Source organism: Polypterus senegalus, chromosome 3 (genome assembly GCF_016835505.1).
Source record: "Polypterus senegalus isolate Bchr_013 chromosome 3, ASM1683550v1, whole genome shotgun sequence".
NCBI classification, from domain to species: Eukaryota; Metazoa; Chordata; class Cladistia; order Polypteriformes; family Polypteridae; genus Polypterus; species Polypterus senegalus.
Window position 1 is genome coordinate 33,293,057 of NC_053156.1, and position 23,242 is coordinate 33,316,298.

The following is a 23,242-nucleotide window of genomic DNA, read 5'->3' on the forward strand; positions in this document are numbered from 1 at the left end:
AGAGCCAGTTTAAGAAGCAAGTAGTGATTCACACACATGGATCACATACGAGTAGAAGATCAAATACAAAACAAAGCATTTAACGTGCTACTTTAATTACGATGTAATTTTGAGAATCTGGTTAATTAAACGATTTTAAGATTAAGTTTATAATGTTCTACTAAATGACAAAATAAACTACGTGATTAAAGTGGAAAATTCGAGATTAAAGTTGACATTTCGTGCTTTTTCACCACCGTGTGCCTTTTTTCTCTGTACCCTAATAAGCTTTCATATGACACTCAGACAGTGGGCTTACAACTCTTCTTTTCACGGCGACTTTGATATGTGACTTCTATTTTATTTCCGGCATTGTGCGATTTTGTTAATGTGAGCTTTCAAGTTTCTCCAACACGCTATGTCACTCGATCAACTTCATTTTGTTGATTATACCACGGTTTATTTGAACAAATAGTATGTTTTTCCTTTGCCTCCACTTGGTATTCGCTGAAATTCTTATATTTTCCCCGTGCTTTTCCCATTGTCTTTTCACAGAAGGCTGCGCTGAAGGGCGATTTATATTGATTTGCATATTCAAATAGGCGTAATTCTGGGAGGATTTGGGGCGTTACTTAATGCCCCTGGGCCCTCATGTATAACGCCGTGCGTAGAACTCGCACTATAACATGGCGTAAGCACAAAAGCCGAAATGTGCTTACGCACAGAAAAATCCAGATGCAGGAATCTGTGCGTACTCCAACTTCCACGTTCTTCTGCTACATAAATCCCGATCAGCGTGAAAACTAACGTTCGTGCACGCGCATTAAGTAACGCCCCAAATCCTCCCAGAATTACGCCTATTTGAATATGCAAATCAATATAAATCGCCCTTAAGCGCAGCCTTCTGTGAAAAGACAATGGGAAAAGCACGGGAAAATATAAGAATTTCAGCGAATACCAAGTGGAGGCAAAGGAAAAACATACTATTTGTTCAAATAAGCCGTGGTATAATCAACAAAAGGAAGTTGATCGAGTGGCATAGCGTGTTGGAGAAACTTGAAAGCTCACATTCACAAAATCGCACAGTGCCGGAAATAAAAAAGAAGTCACATATCAAAGTCGCCGTGGAAAGCGAGTTGTAAGCCCACTGTCTGAGTGTCATATGAAAGCTTATTAGGTACAGAGAAAAAGGCACACGGTGGGGAAAAAGCACGAAATGTCAACTTCAATCTCGACATTTCCACTTTAATCACGTAGTTTATTTTGTCATTAAAGTAGAACATCATAAACTTCATCTTAAAATTGTTTCATTAACCAGTTTCTTAAATCACATCGTAATTAAAGTAGCACGTTAAATGCTTTGTTTTGTATTTGATTTTCTATGTGCTCTATGTGTGTGAATCACTACTTGCTTTTTAAACTGGCTCTCTTCCTCCAACTGGACACAGAGTCCATTACATTCGTGATATTACAGCTCTCTGAATAACTAAAATACTGAGATGTATACGTGATGTCATTTTCATGATGATAGGAGTTAAAGAACGTTTGTGCTCATGACACAAGCATTTAACTTTTGCGAAATTTGTCGCTGCTTTTAGCTGTGTTGTTATTTTATCTTTCTGTTTTATATTCAATATATATTGGCGTAGCCGTCACTGCAGTCAGTGCTTTTCTTTCCCAAGTAACCGATCGCCATACAATCAGCTCTGTAATAGACGTTAAGCCATCTGTAAGCTTAGCGCCGATTCTTCAAAACGTTTAAAGAACATTGAAATATCTTCGTAGTACATGTTTAATTAGTCTATCCTTAAAGACACTCCCAGTGAAGAATATAGATTATTTAAATGAAGTTAAAGTTTTACCTGTATAATATAACAAACATATTTTGCTGCATTTCACCTTAAAAATGATATCGTCATCATATGTAAATACGCGCTTTATAAAGTGGCTCAGGTTGTGCGATATTATAACTATAGTGCAAGTTTACAGTGGGGTGATTGTACTTATAAGTACAAACAGTTCTACAAGGAGCACTTGATTGGCTGCATTTAAAGTTCTTGGGATTAAACTGTTTTGAACCGCGAGGTCCGTACAGGAAAGGCTTTGAAACGTTTTGCAGTGGCTGAGACAGCGTGTCCTTAATGCGTATACCGATAATTCTCTTTCCGATCAGCTGCTGCTGTGATTCACACTCAGATACAGTGATATAAATACTCCGAGTCGTGCAGTGAGAGTAATAAGGAAAAAGATGATCCGCTGTCACAACTCCTAACGGGAGGAGCTGAAGAAGAAGAAGAAGAAGAAGAAGAAGAAGTGAGAGTAACAACGCTAAAGCAGTTATGGTATTTGGAATACTATGGCTGTTCCCAGGACCATTATATTGTTACGAGTTAATTACAATCAGATGCATTACACTAATAAACAATATGCGGTTAGTTTCTGTGTATTTATAAAGCCGCGTCATGAAAATAATGAGTAATCACACAAGAACAGTACCATTGCTTTGACGCTGGGTGCCGCCAGTTTGCAAAACCGAGAGGAGAACTTGCGTACGACAAGGCATGAGGTACCGTGGAAAAGTGCGTGGCTTTACGCCAAGTGTAGGTTTTATACATCGCGATTTGAACGTGGCAAAGTTCTTACGCAACATTTCTGTGCGTACGCACCGTTTATACATGAGGCCCCTGGAGATGCAAGGTGTGATGTAATGCAATGACGTCATCATGAAGACAACATAAAAGAAAGCAAAGAATAAGTAAAAATCAATGAAAAAAGATTAAGTAAAGTCCAAGAAACTACTGTGAAATGATTAGAGATCATGACATGGATGAGGTCTGTAGACAATTTTGCTTTCTTGTTGTTTTTCTTCATGTCATGCATACATACAGGCAGATTCCACAAAAACGATATAGTGACTGGCAGAGAGAAATAACATTGGTTCCTTCAAAGATAAAAGGTTTCAATCCAAAAAAATGTCTGATTACTTTCTTTGTAAAAAAAAAAAAAAAAGTACACACACAATTTAGATAGGCCAAACATGATAATAATTTGGGCAACCAGTTAAAATTATTCCTGTTTTACACACATTCTTCTTGTTGCTCTACTGGGAGTCTTCGGAGAATTCCAACCTCAGAGAAGGACTTCATCTTACTTGGATTGACAGTTAATGCCCACGGAAGCAGCAGTCAAGAAATTAGATGGCATATTGCATTAGAAAAATCGTTGGTAAAAGACCACTCCAAAGTGTTTAAAACCAAAGATGCCCTTAGGACTGATGTGTGTCTAATCCAAAGCATGATGTTTTCAATCACTTTCTATGGCTGAGAAAGCTGGACAATGAATAAGGAAGACCGTTCAAGAATCGATACCTTCAGGTTGTGGTGCTGGCGAAGAATATTGAATGTACCATGGATGACCAGGAGAACAAAGTGGTATGTCGTGGAGGAAGTGAAACTGGAATGCTCCTTGGAGGTGAGAATTTTGAAACTCATGCCCTAGAAAAGGACGTCATGAAGTGAAAAACACAATGAATGAGAAGAAGACCCCTTCAAGATGGATTAATACAGTGGTAGCAACAATGGGGTCAAACCTGTCACAAAGTGTGAGGTTGCCACAGGATTGGGCAATTTTTCATTCTGTTATACATAGAGTCGCTATGAGTCAGAACCTACACAATAAAACCTAACAATATTAACAACAAACGCCTGAATATTTGTGATTGTTTAATTTCAAGAGTGCCACGTTGCCATTTTGTATCTTTGGCATTTTATGACTATGTTTTCATGACATGCTGCACTGTTACTGGGGTTGCCTCCCAGAAAGCACGATACTCCGTATCTCAGATGTTTCTCTTTAAATCCCTGTGCAGCATTAGGTGGAACATTTGACTTTAATGATTCATCTCTTGAACATCTTCAGTTTCTGCACTCTTGGTATATTATATATTCTCAAAGCATTTAATTTGTTGAATTTGGTTATAGTTTTGGCATCTCAATTTTGGCAACAACATGTATTCTAGTTAACAACTCCTGACAATCATTGCTTGGACTTTAGCTCTTTTTTATGTTTAGCTCTTTTTTTATTTCAAACTAGCCAACCCGTGGAGTAGCATACGCCGCATAATTATCAACGTGAACAGTCAACGTGGCTCACAGCTGCATGTGGACTGTAGCACAGACTAAAGCGAGTGAGGATGTGTTTGGTGACGTGTTGGGGGCGGGCACATAAGCAAGCAGTGCGCATGCCTCAAGAGTGAGGGTGGACGCGGGATTAGAGTGAGAGTTGGCGGGCGGGGCTCTGTCGTGCGTACCCCATGGTCGGGTGACTTAGTTGATTATATATACAGTGGAACCTCGGTTTACAACGATAATTCGTTCCAAAACTCTGGTCGTAAACCGATTTGGTCGTGAACCGAAGTAATTTCCCCCATAGGATTATATGAAAATACAATTAATCCGTTCCAGACTGTATGAACTGTATGTAAATATATATTTTTTTAAGTTTTTAACCACAAATATAGTTAATTAAACCACAGAATGCACAGCATAATAGTAAACTAAATGTAAAAACATTGAATAACACTGAGAAAACCTTGAACAACAGAGAAAACTAACACTGCAAGAGTTTGCGCTATAGTGCTACGAACCGCTCGCTAAAAACACTTTTTTGTAATGAGTTTTAAGCACAGGGAAAAAAATGAACATTTGAAAAATCCGTAATTTAATAAACAACCAAGAAAAGTAACATTACAACAATGCACCAGCGTGCCTGTGTGTGTGTGTCTCTCTAGCGCGCACCTGTGTGTGTGTGTGTCTCTCTCGCGTGCCTGTGTGTGTGTGTCTCTCTCGCGTGCCTGTGTGTGTGTCTCTCTCGTCGCGCCTGTGTGCGTCTCTCTCTGTGTCTCTCTCTGGTGCGCCTGTGTGTGTGTCTCTCTCATGTGGACTGTAGCACAGACGAAAGCAATTGAGGCTGTGTTTGGTGAGTTTTTGGTGAGATTTAAACTTTAAGCCAGAGACTTGTACATCGTCTAATTCATTTTGCCAGCAAGAATTAATAGATTCCAAAAATGTTGCCACGGAACGAAGTCCTGTGAGACGGAGACTTTTAACATGAGATTCTTTCAAGTCACGCCCTACAACTATTTTCAAAGAAGACCATTGTCATCTAACCTCAGTCGTTTGAATGCTTTTGGCAGACACACTTCCTGCGCTCTCAGCTCTTATAAATTTTATCAGGACAATAATTTTATACATTTTAGATGACAGTCAACAACGAAGCAAAGAAAAAAGAGCATAAACAAACATTTGAGAAAGTCGCCTAATTTATTAGACAGAAAGAAATGATATTCACTCACAGGCAGTTATACGTTGCGCTGTCACGATGTAAGTCCAAACACTGAATCAAAATTCAATACGATCTTGAAGAAAAGTTAATTCCAAATATTGTTTTTGCTAAAATTGTAAAGTAAAGTGAAAATAAAGCATATGTGACAATTCCCATGAAAGTAAAAATCTCTTTAAATTGTATATCCGGTAAACCAAACCCGGGGGAGGGCGAGCAAAGTGAGCAGGGGGCGGAGCCCCCTAGTTATATTATATTATATTATTAGAGATCAATGAGCCATGGCATGGGGGAGTTCCCCTCAGTGGCATTGGGAGAGGGCGAATCATCTGATATATTACCCAGATTTTTTATTTTTGGTGATGTACATGATTAATATGGAAAAGCCCCTGATCTTTTTTCTTTCCTGTTTTATTCAGCCACTAATCATTGTTTGAAAGGCGAAAGGGGCCTTCCCATACCCCACATTGTTCAATTTTCTACGTTAGATAGATGGCTGCAAAACTTCAAAGAGGACCAGGCTCTTTGATTTTATAGGATGGATAGATAATCAGGACACCTCAAGGGGAAATTGCACATGAAAATCACAGAGGCTGCTAAGATCCTTATCTCTTCTATTCTAAGTTGTACATAAGTGTTAGATCAAACATAGGAGGGGGGTGGATGGGGGAGTGTTGGGAGGAGAGACGCAGCAGGGAAATCAGGACACTAAATATCACCTGAAACCACACCCTCCAAACACCACTTGCTATGTCTTTTATATAGTTGACAAAATGCCCCTGTACAAACACTTGGCCACACTAGGCTACTGCCAAGTTTGCTTAGATGGTAGAGACAGTCCTGCTAATACAGTAATTCTGAACTGTTACTGTTGCTAATACTGTTCTGTTTCTCTTTTCAGAATGTTGTTGTTGTACTTGGTGTTGTTCTGCCCCAGGAAAAGTCACCTGAGTTTCCGGGTTTCTTGGAATCAACTTAAAATGATTCTATCATCAGATTGGATGGCCCAGCAACAGACTTTACAGTACTTTAGAAATCCTAAGAGGTGGTGAGTGGCCATTTGGCTGAGATCTCCAGGACTGTGACTGTGTCTGACTTTATTGTCAACTTTGGCTGTAATAATTGATTGTGGACCCCATCAGAGGTTTACAGTATTTTCTCTAGGGATGCTGCCAACTGGAATTTTGGTTTTCCTCTCCTCCACTGTCTACTAGCCATAGTTCAACAATTATTCAATGGAAAGATATTGTTGGTTTCCATTTATTTAATCATTATCAAACTGCTTGGTTTTCCTGTGTGTTTAACCCTCTAAGGTTTAAGGCATTTTTTGGTGCTTTGCAGTGTCTGCTTGTTTATTGCATGACACTGGAATATTACCTCAAGAGTTGTATATCATTTCTTGTTTTTCTACAAAATTTGCACTTTTAAAATATGTGTAGTAGAGTCATGTATATATTATAGTTTAGCTGAAAATGTGGTATAAAATGGCAAATATTGGTGTAAGCTTTTCTATTTTTTAGTTTTCTATTGAAAAAAAAAATACAAAACAGATCCAACAGTTTTGGGAATATAAAATTGCAAAGATATGGATTCACCATGTTTTCCAGTATCATACACCACTATTCAAAACAGTTCCTGTCCAGAATGAGACACATTACATTTCTTGCACTGTCAACCAGGTTCCTCCTAGTAGTTCACATGAACAAAGTGTGCCTGAATGGGAGGAATCTGCAGAGACACACTACATAGTCCATATATGAAACTACTGCATAACAAGACAACAATAACAATATACAGTATGGGAACTGCAGAGCCAGAGCACCATAAATCACCACAGGTCTACGCCAGCAGTTCTAGACCAGTAGTTATAGGACAGAAATTAAAGTTAGTATGGCTAGCATGTAGAATAAATGGTTAAGGTTAAGGGTTAGTTTTGTTAAGGTTAGGGTTTGGTATGTTTAGCGTGTCAATCAATTTTTGATTTGTGACCATGTATAAACATTTATTATCAAACTGCTGCTTTAGACCCTGCGTAGACGTGTAGACCAGCGGTGACGTGTGGTATTGTGGCTCTGCAGATTGATACATCTCAGAATGTGTGTGTCCAAGTGTGCAGAGATGCACTTCTTAAAACTTTTTCTTTCTGACTTTGCAGTGACGTCAGAGATGCAGTAATTGAGGTGGCTACAGTTGTTAGGAGTATTTTACTGTTTTTTATTTCAATCATTTAAAATAAGGTCTTAAATACAGTATGCTTCACTGTTTGTGTGCCTAGCCTATCCACAGGCCTGCCTACTTCTGAGAGTTAAACAAATCTGTGTCTTTAAGTGTGCTCATTATGTAATTAGTAACTTGTGATGATTCTATGTGCATCAACCTGAGAACCTGTCACAACATTTGGTGCCTGCACTCAGTGAAGAGCACTACACAGAAATAAACTGAAATGAAATTAAATGAAATGAACTTCCTTTTGCCATCAAGCAACAATTCAGGGAGATCATCTGGATCTAAAGAAGCAATTGGACTTTGTCGATTGCAGTGGTCCAGCCTATCCTTCTTAGATACTCACGACCGTCAGGACAGAACCAGAGCTGAGCCAGAGATGCTTTCCTGTTCCGAGGTTCTACCAATATATTCAGTTACTTTGGTATCAAATTTTGTTCTTTTATTTGAACATTCAATTGCATGTTTGAGCCAATAAAAAAGAACATCCAGTAAATTATTGCAGTATCATCATTCCACTGTGATTAAAGTTTGGCACCAGGCACACATTTCAGCATATCTAATCATGTTAATACACAGTAATTAGGAGCAGAATTGACACTGTCTGTATAAGTGAAGGGTACCTCGCAGTAAGGAAGATCATGGCTTCGCATCCTGGGTCATCCCTGTGTAGAAGTGCTTTGAGTGGTGATAAATGCACTATATAAATGTAATTTATAAATGTAATAATAATTATTATTATTATTAAAGCTCTAATGGTGGGGATTTAGAGAAGTTACAAATAATTAGGGATTCATTGGGGTGAAACTTGCCACTGTTTGGATGTTGTGATCCACATCATGGGGTTTTTACATTCCTTCAGAGAACCAGATTCTCTTAAAAATATTTATTCATGTATTCATTTGTTCCATTACAAGGTCTAAGGGTGGTTGGAAGGCAGGATGCAAGCCTGGATGAGGCACCGGTCCCTAACATTGCACATTAATGGACATAGCCACACTCTTTTATATGAGGCCAGTTAAGAGTCATCCATCCAGGTAACCTGTATGAAAGGTGGGACAAAATGCAGTACCTAAACTAAACCAACAGTAAACCAGAAAAAAATGTACAGACTCCAAATAGACAAGAAGCTGGCCAGGATCAGATGTTGGCAAATGGTGACTTACTGCACAGCCCTTGAAAACAAGACGCATTTTGGTTATATTGAATTAATTAAATTGCAGTTATGACAAGGGCAGTTGATATAATGTTGAAGTTAAGACCATTTTTTTTAAAAAAATATAAACATATGCATTTAGCAATTCAGTATATACTTAATCTTTAATTTCTGATATTCCCAGAAGTGTTCTTGGCCATTATTCTGCCTGAAATTAAATAAAACTGTGACTCACCGGTTGGGTTTAGGGAAAAGGAAATTTGTGTTGGGTTTGCGAATGAAGTATTCATCTGCAGTTCTGCTCCCAGTGACGGGCACCTCCTGTTTAGGTGTCCGCAGGAGTTCAAGAGGAGGCTCTGCCTTTGGCCTCAGCATTCCCAAATATCGTGGCAGCAGGTGGATGAAAATCTGAGGAAAGCAAGTCAGACACAAGTCAGATATACAAGTCAGCTCATTACTCCTCTATAGTCATTTATCATGCATCACTACTCACTTGTAGATCATTGCACATCATTTGTTACTACTCAGTAGTCTCTCATCACATCACTCATCACTACTCACTTCTAGGTCATCACTCATCATTACATTACTCAGTAGTGTCTAATCACACATCATGCATCACTACTCACTTGTAAATAATCATGCATCATTTATTACTACTCAGAAGTCTCTTATCACACATATAATAATAATATCATGAATTACTCATTACTACTCAGTAGTCTCTTATCACAAATCATGCTTCACTACTCAATTACAGATCATCACACATCATTCATAACTACTCAGAAGTCACTTATCAAACATCACTACTAACTTCTAAATAATTATGCATCATTTGCTACTACTCAGAAGTCACTTATCACACATATTATTATTATTATTATTATAATAATAATAATAATTTTTATTTATTTAGCACCTTTCCCATGCTGAAGGTGCTTGTTACTACTCACTTGCAGCTTCTCATGCAACACTCATCACTACTCTATAGTCACTCATCACTCATTACTACTAATTGTAAATCATCAGCATGCACTATATATGGAAATGTTTCCTTGAGTATACTTACAAGGTGATTGTGATTTATTAAGAGTAAATTGCACAGAAATGTATGTATGCCAGGTTTAATAAATTAGATTTTTTTTTCCTTTTTTTGACTAGCACATTTTGAATACTCAAATTCATATAGAGTTTTATAAATGAGGACCTTGGTCAGAGGGAAATATTAACCAGGGAAAATATACAAACTCGACAAAGACCCACAGTAATTAAGACCACAGTTTGAAGGTGGTACTGCAGGGTAGTGAGGCTAACAACTGTGCCACCATACCTTATTAGATGTCATAATCTCTTAATAACATTTCCTTTGTGACCAAGGGAAGACATAAACCAGATGGCAATTCCTCTGATGGGGTTGCCAAGCTGGAAAGGTAGTGCAACTTGGCACAATTTCCTCTGTATTTTAGATTACCAGTGTGGGCAGTGTGTAGAAAATTATGTTTCACCTAATAACATTTCCTGTATAATTAAATTGCTCAGCCATCAAGTACTGATTGACAGTTCCTCTGATATGCTCTTCTTACATGGAGGCCAGGTTGGACAGTGAGTTGCAGACTGAAGCTTTGTAACATTTCTTCATTTGCCAAGGTGGACACCCGTAGGCTGCATGCATGAAACAATTATTATACTAATAATAGTTCCATTGAAATAAAGGTGGCCTGATGGGCCATTATATGTCAATTCAATTTATTTTTTATAGGCCTCTTCACTGACTACAGGATCAGAGTGCATGCACAAATTTCCAACCTGGGCTGAGTTAATAATCAAATTGATAATTAAACCATAAATCATTTACATGCATGACCATACAAGTCAGCTTGCACATATAGCAACAGAGAAATTCAATCTGATTAAGATAAAACAATGGAACTATAGAAATACTTAGAGAAATAGAAATTTCATTAAATGTGCAAACCTTTCTAAAAGCATGTTTTCACTTTGTCATTATGGGTATTTGAGTGTAGATTTATGGTCAAAAATGGCAAATGTATAATTTGAAATGAAATCTACAGCACAATAATGTGCAGAAACTGAAGGGGTGTGTATACTTTCTGAACTTAATTTATACACAGTATTCATCCCCTTGGAAGGTTTCAGATTTTATTGATATACAATGTTGAATTACAATGGATTTTTTTTTTTTACAATGATCAATAGGTAAAAAACTGTTTATTGTCAATGTAAAAGCAGATCTGTAAAGTGATCTAAATTCATTCAACTACAAAACTCAAAGTAAATAATACAATGTATTTCATTCCAAGAGGCCGAGTACTTATTGCAGGCACTGTAACATGACATTCAAACCTGCTTGATCCAAACTATTGGCATAACTGCTCTGGTGCTTTCTTTATACCTGAAGTGACCAGGTTTTACAATGAGTTTCAGACACCTTGTTCTCTAATAACATTTCTTCTTCACAGTGAGGATTAAAATGTCATTTCTCAAATATTGTCTATCATTGAACCAACGGAGCTGGACAGCACACTAGCAACAGAAAGAATAATGCCAAATAGAGCACTAAATGGGTGCCAGACTATCGTGGAGCACATCCATACACAGTAAAACCTATCTGATCCAAAATTAATTAAGAGCTGCCAATCAGGATAGATAGATAGATAGATAGATAGATAGATAGATAGATAGATAGATAGATAGATAGATAGATAGATAGATAGATAGATATGAAAGGCACTATATAACAGATAGATAGATATTACCTACTGTTGCCTACTATTTTTGACATGGATAAACTCTGGATACTTTGGACAGTCATGTCCTGGAATGAATTACTCTAGTTAAAAGTTATTAGCTCTGGTTCCTCAAAAACCAGGGATCTGGGTTTAAATTGTGGCCAGAAGTCTGCACACTTTTTACATTTTTGTAATTTTATATAGTTATTGACTCAAGGTTTACTTTGTATGATTGAGTCTGGGTGTGCCCTGTAGTGGACTGGAATTCTTTCCATGGGTAATGGCAGTACGCCAGGCAACAGAAAATGTGAGTTCATAATACAAAAAGATTATTTAGCAACCAATTATTTTCCAAAACAATTTACAGATTACAACAGCATGAAGAATAATTTTAAGGCAACTATAGACGTTTAACCAAGGTACAGGAGTGAAATATTCACACCTTTCCAACTTTGGTCCATGCAAACATTGAGTTTCAGACACCTTGTTCTCTAATGACATTTCTTCTTCACAGTGAGGATTAAAATGTAATTTCTCAAATATTGTCTATCATTGAACCAACGGAGCCGAATAGCACACTAGTAACAGAAAGAATAATGCCAAATACAACATTAAAGGGGTGCCAGACTATCGTGGAGCACATCCATACACAATAAAATCTGATCCAAAATCAGTTAAGAGCTGCCAATCAGGTTAGATAGATAGATAGATAGATAGATAGATAGATAGATAGATAGATAGATAGATAGATAGATAGATAGATAGATAGATAGATTCCAAAAATGTTGGGACACTATACAAATCGTGAATAAAAACTGAATGCAATGATGTGGAGGTGCCAACTTCTAATATTTTATTCAGAATAGAACATAAATCACGGAACAAAAGTTTAAACTGAGAAAATGTATCATTTTAAGGGAAAAATATGTTGATTCAGAATTTCATGATGTCAACAAATCCCAAAAAAGTTGGGACAAGGCCATTTTCACCACTGTGTGGCATCTCCCCTTCTTCTTACAACACTCAACAGACGTCTGGGGACTGAGGAGACCAGTTTCTCAAGTTTAGAAATAGGAATGCTCTCCCATTCTTGTCTAATACAGGCCTCTAACTGTTCAATTGTCTTGGGCCTTCTTTGTCGCACCTTCCTCTTTATGATGCGCCAAATGTTCTCTATAGGTGAAAGATCTGGACTGCAGACTGGCCATTTCAGTACCCGGATCCTTCTCCTACGCAGCCATGATGTTGTGATTGATGCAGAATGTGGTCTGGCATTATCTTGTTGAAAAATGCAGGGTCTTCCCTGAAAGAGATGACGTCTGGATGGGAGCATATGTTGTTCTAGAACCTGAATATATTTTTCTGCATTGATGGTGCCTTTCCAGACATTCAAGCTGCCCATGCCACACGCACTCATGCAACCCCATACCATCAGAGATGCAGGCTTCTGAACTGAGCGTTGATAACAACTTGGGTTGTCCTTGTCCTCTTTGGTCCAGATGACATGGCGTCCCAGATTTCCAAAAGAACTTCGAATCGTGACTCGTCTGACCACAGTCTTCCATTTTGCCACACTCCATTTTAAATGATCCCTGGCCCAGTGAAACGCCTGAGCTTGTGGATCTTGCTTAGAAATGGCTTCTTCTTTGCACTGTAGAGTTTCAGCTGGCAACGGCGGATGGCACGTGGATTGTGTTCACTGACAATGGTTTCTGGAAGTATTCCTGAGCCCATTCTGTGATTTCCTTTACAGTAGCATTCCTGTTTGTGGTGCAGTGTCGTTTAAGGGCCCGGAGATCACGGGCATCCAGTATGGTTTTACGGCCTTGACCCTTACACACAGAGATTGTTCCAGATTCTCTGAATCTTCGGATGATGTTATGATGTCGGATGATAGATGCAAAGTCTTTGCAATTTTTCGCCGGGTAACACCTTTCTGATATTGCTCCACTATCTTTCTGCGCAACATTGTGGGAATTGGTGATCCTCTACCCATCTTGGCTTCTGAGAGACACTGCCACTCTGAGAAGCTCTTTTTATACCCAATCATGTTGCCAATTGACCTAATTAGTGTTTATTGGTCTTCCAGCTCTTCATTATGCTCAAATTTACTTTTTCCAGCCTCTTATTGCTACTTGTCCCAACTTTTTTGGGATTTGTTGACACCGTGAAATTTTGAATCAACATATTTTTCCTTTAAAATGATACATTTACTCGGATTAAACGTTTGATCTGTCATCTACGTTCTATTACAAATAAAATATTGACATTTGCCATCTCCACATCATTGCATTCAGTTTTTATTCACAATTTGTTTAGTGTCCCAACTTTTTTGGAATCCGGTTTGTAGATAGATAGATAGATAGATAGATAGATAGATAGATAGATAGATAGATAGATAGATAGATAGATAGATAGATAGATAATGTGCAGCATTCTTCATAACGGCACTCAGATTTGTTTTACTTCTCTCCTTTGCTCCTGCCAACAGGGGTCCAGAGTACATCCTGTAACTGAGCCTCTCTTGAAATGATGTTACCAGCCTAACATAGAACAGCATAGAAAATTGCACTAGCCATCACAGAGTTGTAGAAGATGTCTATTACACACATTAGAGGACCACACTCTGCTCTGCCCTTTCTTCTATAGTTTCTCTGTGTTTTGAGACCAGTCCAACCTGTCACTGATGTGGACTCGCAAGTTCTGTAGGAGTGGACCACCTGTACATTCACTCCCCGAATAGTGACCAGACATAGAGGCTCTTTGGTGTGGTGAAAGTCAATAACCTGTTCTTGGGTTTTGCTGATGTCAAGATGCAGAACATTCTGTTTGCACCAAGAAACAACGTTTAAAAGAAATGATTGAAAAACCAAGGAAGTTATGATAAAAATGTTCCACCCCCTTAATGACACTAATAAATGAAGGAGGACTACGGGCCCCCAGTGTGCTGTAGGGGTGAAGGGGTAGTACTGCTCATTACTTCACTGTCTAACATTATTGTGCCTCCAGGCAATGAAAGGTGTAGGAGACAAAAAGCAGTCAAAATAATGAAGCTGAGGTTAAAAGCAGAAGATCAAAAAGTACCTGGCATCAAAGCCTAAACATGAAACAAATGTGAAGACAAAAGAATAACAGAAAGAGATTCAAATACCAAGAGTGCAAAGGATAAGTTTAGAATTTTTCAATTCAAAGTTATTTTTTCATAAGTGTGGTATATATGCATTCGCCCAGCAAAATTGTGTTTCAAAGTCCAGCGATTTCTATAAATTAAAAAATATATATATATGTTGTACTCACTGGATTGCTACAAATTTGACATATGTACAATATGTGGCCCCCCTGTTCCTTTTCATTCCACATAGCAAAGGGGTGAGTAACATCAGTCCTGCAGGGCTGCAGTGGCTACAGGTTTTTTACGCATGAGTTAATAGGGTAAGGGTATAACAAAAAACTTTAAAATTTATCAAATGTGTCCATTTTTCAATCCAAGACAGTTGACAAATATTATAAAATAGCTTATGTATGTCATATTTGAACAAAAAAAGAGATGAAACTCTGCCATTTTAAAAGAAAACCAGCCGTATGTGCTACCTCAGCGCATGTAGTCTACTGTTAACCTTTCACCTCCCTGAGTGTGGTTTTCGCCAAATCAGATAAAATCAGAGTAAGTTCTTTGTGCCACTTGGTTGGTTTCTTTAGTTATGTGAGAGCTTACAAATACAAAATTTATCCTTACCTCAAGAAACATAGTACCAGGAATATGTGATAAAATGATTAACAAACATGTATCAGAAACACTGAAGCCATGTGTTCTTTTATTGAAACTCATAGAGGCCTATTCAGCAAATTTTAGGCTTTAATTTTTCTGGTGGCACTTGAAGCCACATTGCCTCTATTGTAAAGCACCACTTTCAGCAAAATGATATTAAAATTTGTAGAAATCGCTAGACTTTGGAATGCAATTTTGCATGACAAATGGATATATAAAACGTTTGTGAAGAATCAACTTCTGCTTGAAAAATAGTGAACATATCCTTGAAGGAAGAATGAAAACAAATTTTGTTTAATTTTTCTTATCAATTTACAAACTCAAAAGTGACCCCAGAGATCAAACTGACGTCACTCCATTTGTGACCCATGACATAGCTATTAGCCACTGCATAGGAACGTCCAAACAAAATTACTCAAAATTGTGTCTCCTGATTGAAACACAGTGGTGTTGTAGGAGAACTCAAAATAAAAAATAAAGACTAAAACAATTGCAAAAAAAAAACAACTTTCAAAACTGACTAAATAACCCAGAGCATGTATAAGACGAGAAAAATCATGGCAAAATCACTAGTAATCATGACTAATATCTCTTTGAATTTTGTTGGCCATGTGGGGTGCAATCCACCAACTTTATGCTTTAAATATTCTACTGTGAGTTTTGGCTTCTGATTTGGGGTTTGATGACAACTCCGTCAGACATTTTGGTTTCTCATCTTCTGAGTTCCTTATTCTTTACATGCTGCTTCATTTGATTCATGACAGTACAGTTGCCAGACAACAATAATTACTTGGATGGTATCTGAATCCTTTGAAAATAAAGGTACTTTCTGTTGCTTTTTGACACTTCACTGATGTTTTGTTGTTGAGTGTAATGTTGACTCCAGTATCTCCAGCATTGCTTTGCATATTTTTTTATTGTTTTAACTGTCTTAAAAATAACTTTTGCCTTGTGCTTTTTGTTCACATTTAGATTTTCTGTTTTTATTTATTAATTATTGCAAAATTTTTTACATATTTATGTGCCCCCATTCCTTTTAATTCCACGTAGCATCATTGAAAATTTCAACCCACCAGTTTTTAATCACCTAAAGTTTCCTAACAAATTCAAACACATTTCTAATAGCATCACCAACCACATTCATCGTCTATTACTATATCATTCAAGCCTCTCTGAAAAATGTGTTTCTTTCCAGATCACTTATAGTTTCCTTTGCATGCTTACACATTTATACTATCCATGCATCCATTATCCAACCTGCTATATCCTAACTACAGGGTCACAGGGTCTGCTGGAGCCAATCCCAACCAACACAGGGCACAAGACAGGGAACAAATCCCGGGCATAGTGCCAGCCTACTGCAGGACACACACACACCAAGCACACACACTAGGGACAATTTAGGAACACCAATGCACCTAACGTGCATATCTTTGGGAGGAAACCCACACAGACATGGGGAGAACATGCAAACTCCACGCAGGGAAGACTCGGGAAGCGAACCTGGGTCTCCTTACTGCGAAGCAGCAGCGCTACCACTGCGCTACTAAAATTTAAAAGAAATTTTGAACATATTACATTTTCATAAATTTTTATGAAGAATTCATTTTATTTTCTTGAGAACATATAATTGATTTTAAACAGACTCCTTACCTCACGAACCCAGAGGGGCATATGATGAGTATTTGATGAACGGTGGTGCAGGTTGAGCACAACCACACTGAGGATGACGGAGAAAGTCACAAGAATCATGGTGAACATCAGGTAGTTGACAATCATGGGCACACCCAAGGACGTCTCTGGGACTTTGTTAGCCAAAAGCAAAAGGAAGACAGTCAGAGTGAGGAGAACATTTATAGAAAGGCCCATCTTCTCACCTAAGAGAAACAAGAGTTGAAAGAAAGAAAAATGAGTCAGACAGTCGATTTTAACTCCAAAGATGGTGACACAATGTGATCGACTTTTTACAACCAATAGATAGGCCTCATATCTGTTTCCTATCAGATTATTAATGATACATCAGTTTCAGAGCCTACCTGCATCTGGAGGAAGGTAAAAATTGAAGATAGCAATGATGGTAATAAGAATACATGGGATGATGATATTGAAAATATAGTAAAGAGGTTTTCTCTCAATAATCAGATAGAAGGTGATATCCTCATATAAATAATCACCCACATTCTTCCGAGATGGTTTGTGAAGAATCTCCCACTCTCCACTTTCTGTGAATAATAAAAAAAAAATGTTAGTTTGTTCTACATCTGTTTATCTCAGCTTGTAAAAGATGGTGAAGAAATAACTATCAACTGTACTAGTGATCTCTATCTATCTATCTATCTATCTATCTATCTATCTATCTATCTATCTATCTATCTATCTATCAAAATACAATGCAATACCATTTATTTTTTGTGCATAGCCCGAATGCACACAAGAAGTGGCGCAATGGGCTTTAACAGGCCCTGCCTCTTGACAGACCCCCAGCCTTGATTCTCTAGGAAGACAAGGAAAAATTCCCAAAAAAACACTGTAGGGAAAAAAATGGAAGAAACCTTGGGAAAGGCAGTTCTAAGAGAGACCCATTTCCAGGTAGGTTGGGAGTGCAGTGAATGTCAAAAACAATATAATAGATAGAACAAAACACAAGTAATCCTCAATACAATATAATAGTGCAATAGAAATATTACAAGTACAGAGCAGAATTCAACAGTAGATGATATCACAAAATATTATTTAGATTTGTTTAGAGTCCTAGAGACCTCAGCCTTCCAGCTTCCTCCCCCTATTGGCCATTACACAGCTGAGACAGTGCTGGACCAGCCAATCCGATGAAAGGAGGCCCTCTACCCGATGATTCCTGCAATCCTCAATCAGAGATTACTTTACCTTAGGCAGAGTGCCATTCAGATCTATTATGTAGTGCCTTTCATATCCATCTATCTATCTATCTGTCTGTCTATCTGCCTGTCTGTCTGGAACATTAAACATAAATGTCTATGTAAGTTGTATCTGTAGCTAGAATTAAAATGTTTACATGAAGCGAAGTTGGAAAGATCTGAAAGTTTTACTCCTGTACCTTGGGTAAACTTCTGTTGGTTGCCTTGAAATTAATCTTCATGCTCTTGTATTCTGTAAGTTGCTTTGGAAAACATTTGGTTGCTAAATGATTTTTTTGTGTTCTGAACTCACATTTTCTGTAGCCTGGCCTAGTACCATCACCCGTGGATAGAATTCCAATCCACTACAGGGCACACCCAGACTCAGTTATCCAAACTAAACCTTGAGTCAATAACTATCTTAAATTACATAGCTTAAAAAATATGAAAAGTTTGCAGACTTCCAATAGACAGAGATCTGGCCACAATTTAAACCCGGATCCCTGGAGTTTGAGGAACTAGAGCTAATAACTTTTAACTAGAGTAATTCATTCCAGGACATGACAGTCCAATGCTAGAGTTTATCCATGTCAAAAATAGTAGGCAGAATCAGCATACTCTGAATACAAGACAAACAGCTACACGGCCAGCTGCCAACAGAATTGTATACCTGTCATAGGGAGTACCACACAACTGAGTGTGTAGCTGGTTACATTTAGTGACATGTGGTCACAATGGCACAAAATGATTAAAAATGGTGACAAATCCTGTACTGTTCAGCACTATTCCTGACAGCTGCTACACATTAATCAGGGTGAAAACTATGAGTAGTTCACTTTATTCATAAGTAAAAAACAAGAGTCACTAGATTAAAATTAAGTGATTCCCACCAATGCACTCTCATTGTGCTTTCCTATGAGCTGCTGGGAGAAGTAAGCAACACTCTGAGTGATTCCTCATATAAGCTGACACAAATCACTAAATGTAACTATGTGACACTTCCCACTCAGCTATGCCGTTTCAGGGAGTATAGCTGCTGGAAGATAGAGGTGACACTTTTGAGCCATTCCTCAGCAAAAGACAGCATGTCTTTTCCAGGAGATCAGTCATCAGTGAGTGACAGGATTTCATGCCATCATTGTGTCTTTTCAAACTCTATAAGAAACAGTGTCACTATTAAAAAGTGTAAAAAGTGTTTAGGTATAAGATCAACATATTTTATATAAAGTGGGGTTCATTTTAGTTTAAATTATTTGTGTCTTTGTGATTTTAAATACACTAATATGGGTTCGCTGTTTTTTTAATGTCTGAAATGTTTTATTCTGTATACTAAGTAAAGTAGGCATTATGTATTTTGGTTCGTTTGCCCATTAACAGACATTTTCAGTTCAAATTCCAAAATACAAAATCGGGTTATGATCATCTGCGAGAAGGGAACTCGTTCAGAACCCAAGGCCTGTCTTTAATGCTATTATTACTGCTACTACTAACAATAATACTAAGCTAAATAAAAAAAAAAGTTTGTGAATAAATAAATATTTTCAATTGACAGCAGAGTGGCTTAGCAGTTAAGAATGTGGACAGGCTAGGGATCTGCAATGGCAATCGGAAGGTTGCCGGTTCGAATCCTGTAAATGCCAAAAGGGACTCTGCTCTGTTGGGCCCTTGAGCAAGGCCCTTAACCTGCAACTGCTGAGCACTTTGAGTAGTGAGAAAAGTGCTATATAAGTGCAAAGAATTATTATTATAACTAAAGTACTAAACCAAGTCATTTAAAATGGTTCCTTAATTTGATTTTCAGGGATGTACTGTTGATAGCAAAATGCCATGTTTGGAGGGCATTATACTAAATAAAGTTAGCTTGATTTACCAAAACTAGCAGTCTATAGTTGGCTACTCACCACTGAAGCTCTGGTCTAATATGATCTCCTTCACCTCATTGCCTTTGCTGTCTTTAATATATTGCAGGTCAATCTCAGATGCATCATAGGTGTTAGAACGAAAAACCATAGTGCAGTTCTGCCAGTCAAAAGGGAAGTACGTTACCTGGTAGTGTGAAAGAAGACATGTAAGTGATATGTTAAATTCATCAAATCCAAATTCAGATAGCTTTGTATACTGGGATATTAGCATAAATAAAATGTTACATTACAGTGGCACAGTGATAGTGCTGCTGCCTCACAAAAAGCAGAACAGGGTTCACATGCCAGGTCCAATCTATGTGGAGTTTGCATGTTCTCCCTGTGTCCCCATGGGTTTCCTCTGGAAGGGTGTCCTCCCACACAGTCCAAAGATGTGCAGGTTAGGTGAACTGGCCCTAGAGTGTGTGAGTGTGAGTATGTGTTCAGCTTAGAATGGGCTGGTGTACTTTCCTTGGAGTGATCCTGTTCAGGATAAGCAGATTTGCAAATGAATGAATGATAAAAATGTTATACTAATGAGGTATGTAAAAGCCTTGCAGCAGTATCTTCTATAATTTTATCTTATTGTTAATTTCAAACAATGGAATAACCATCCCCATTTACTAGACTGTTTCAAAGACCTATGGAGATAGCTCTCCTTATTTTGTTAAATTCATTTGCCAGTTTACCTTCAATTTGTTATGAAACTTTTTTTTTTATTCACTTATTGGGTGAAAACATTTACATAGAATGCAAAAAGCACCTAATGTCGTTATCACATCTGTGTGTCTGTCTGTCATTCCACATGAAACAACTCAGTTCCCAGTGGATCAATTTTGGTGAAATCTGACACACTTATTCTTTAAGGAAACCTATCGGGAAAGTACAATTTTTATTGAGATATCTTAAATTAAGTCTTCTTCTTTGTCTTGTTCTTCTTCATCTTTTCCTGTTTCTTTGTGGGGTCAATGTGCTTGATTATCCTTCTTCCAATAGCTCAGTCCTGCACCTCCTCTCAGTCAGACCGTTTCTCTTCAGATCTTCTTTTACTTTACCCATCTACCTCCGTTTTGGCTTCTCTCGCTTTCTCTTCTCCTGTATTCCCATTCTCATCACTCTTTTACCCAAGTATTTATTATCTCTTCTCATCAGATATCCATACCTCTTCAGCCTACTTTACTGTACTTTCTTAGATAGCTCTGCTGATTTTGTGGTACCTCTGATCATCTCTCTGATTTCTTATTCTGTTCTTTAGTGTTAACTCCACACATCCATCTCAACATTCTCATTTCTGCTGCATGTAATTTATTCTTCTGCGTTACCTTTACTGCCCACGTCTCAGCACCATACATTATTGCTGGTCTTTAACCTTGGCATTAATTCTTCAATCACACCAGTATTCCTGTTGCCTTCATCCAATTTTTCCATCTACACTACACTTTACGAGTTATCTCTGTATCCAATTTTCCATCTTGGGATTCCTAGATATTTAAATTTATCCATTTTTTTTAAATAGCTCTTCCTGCAGGTTAACTTTGGGATCCTGATCATCATTAAACCTGAGAAACTCTATCTTCTTCTGATGTATCTTCAAGTCTCCATCTTCCAAAGCCCTTCTCCTTTCTTCCGACTTTCTCTCCAGTTCCTCTTTTCTTGTGCTATACAACAAACTGCCATCAAAATACATGGACCATGGGAAAATGGTGTTTAATCCCATAAGGCAACACATCCATAACCAGATCAAAAAGGACTTTAAGAAGATCCCTACTGCAAACCTACTGTAACTGGGATCTTGTCTGTTACCTCAACAGTGCTTATAACCTGTGTCCTCACACCCTCATACACATCCTGGACAATCTTCACATGTTGCTCTGGTCCTCCTTATTACTGATTATTTTTATATTATTGATTTTTCCAAATCAATGAACATCATATACAGTCCTTTCTGTTTTTTTTCAATACTTCTTTATTAGTTGTCTCAAGCAATGACTGCATCAGTTGTTCCTCTCCCTCCCTAAAATCAAATTTCTCCTCCAATATGGTGGTCTGTTCCCTAAGCCTTCTCTGTATAACCCTTTCCCAAATGTTCATTGTATGTGATGTCAGCTTCATCACTCTACAGTTTCTACAGTCATGAATATCTCCCTTCTCCTTTTCAAACTCCTGTGTCTTAACACAGAGAAACATTCTGTGCAACTTCAATTACAGATTAGCTGAGTGTTTTAAATATTCCTTGACAGAGGTTACTTCAACTTGTATATTTTGTATATTTCCCTTTTTCCTCCTGACAACAAAACAGTGAAACACTTGCAGCTGCCTGTGATGTTATACCCAACTTGTCACAACACCCAAAGTTCTTTAAGATGAGCCTTAAAACAAGCAATAAAGAACTTCTTAAGAACATTTATATTAGGTAGAATGCTCAGTGGGGGCAGGGATGTCTTTTGGCCTTAAACCCCTGCAGATTTTGTGTTTTTCTGCCCACCATGGCCATGTAACTTTATTAATGGACTGTCACTTAAAGATTTAAAAACATTTCTATATTTAAGGACTACTTCTCTTAATTTTAAATCTTTCATCCATCCATTATCCAACCTGCTATATCCTAACTACAGGGACATGGGGGTAGGCTGGAGCCAATCCCAGCCAACACAGTGCTCAAGGCAGGAAGCAAACCCCGGGTAGGATACCTGCCCACCACAGGGCACACACACACACACACACGGGACAATTTAGAATCGCCAGTGCACCTAACTTGCATGTCTTTGGACAGTGGGAGGAAACTGGAGTACCCAGAGGAAACCCATGCAAACATTGAGAGAACATTTAAACTCCACACAGGGAGGACCCGGGAAGCAAACCCGGGTCTCCTAACTGCGAGGCAGCAGCGCTACCCACTGCACCACCGTGCAGCCCCTAATTTTAAATCTTTCTTATGTAAATTTGCAATTTATTTATCTTTTGTATACTATTTATTATTAGTATTATTATTCATTATTATTCTTATCTAAATTGTATTGTTTTTGCATGTAACTACGTGTTGTTAAGCACTTTGAGCTTTGTATGGAAATGTACTATAGAAATAAATTTTGTTGTTGTTGTTTCTGTTCTTGTTGCACCTACTATAGTTTGCCTTCAGGTATGCATCTCCTTTTACACCCCTCAGGTCATTAACCCTGGACAGATATTTCCAATGTTGATTCCCAGAAATTTTTGTAAACTTTTGTTATCTTCTGCATTCTAGT

General features: G+C 37.9%; 1 protein-coding gene across 1 annotated transcript in view; it reads right to left on the reverse strand.

Moving 5' to 3' along the window:
• LOC120525005 (acetylcholine receptor subunit beta-like) overlaps positions 1 to 23,242 on the reverse strand; it is a 94,515-nt gene that overhangs the window by 22,819 nt on the left and 48,454 nt on the right. The window contains exons 6-9 of the mRNA XM_039746926.1: positions 19,998 to 20,142; positions 17,257 to 17,442; positions 16,874 to 17,097; positions 8,934 to 9,106 (exon numbers count right to left, since the gene is read on the reverse strand). Of these exons, the coding sequence (XP_039602860.1) occupies positions 8,934 to 9,106; positions 16,874 to 17,097; positions 17,257 to 17,442; positions 19,998 to 20,142 (728 nt within the window). The remainder of the gene's footprint in view (positions 1 to 8,933; positions 9,107 to 16,873; positions 17,098 to 17,256; positions 17,443 to 19,997; positions 20,143 to 23,242) is intronic.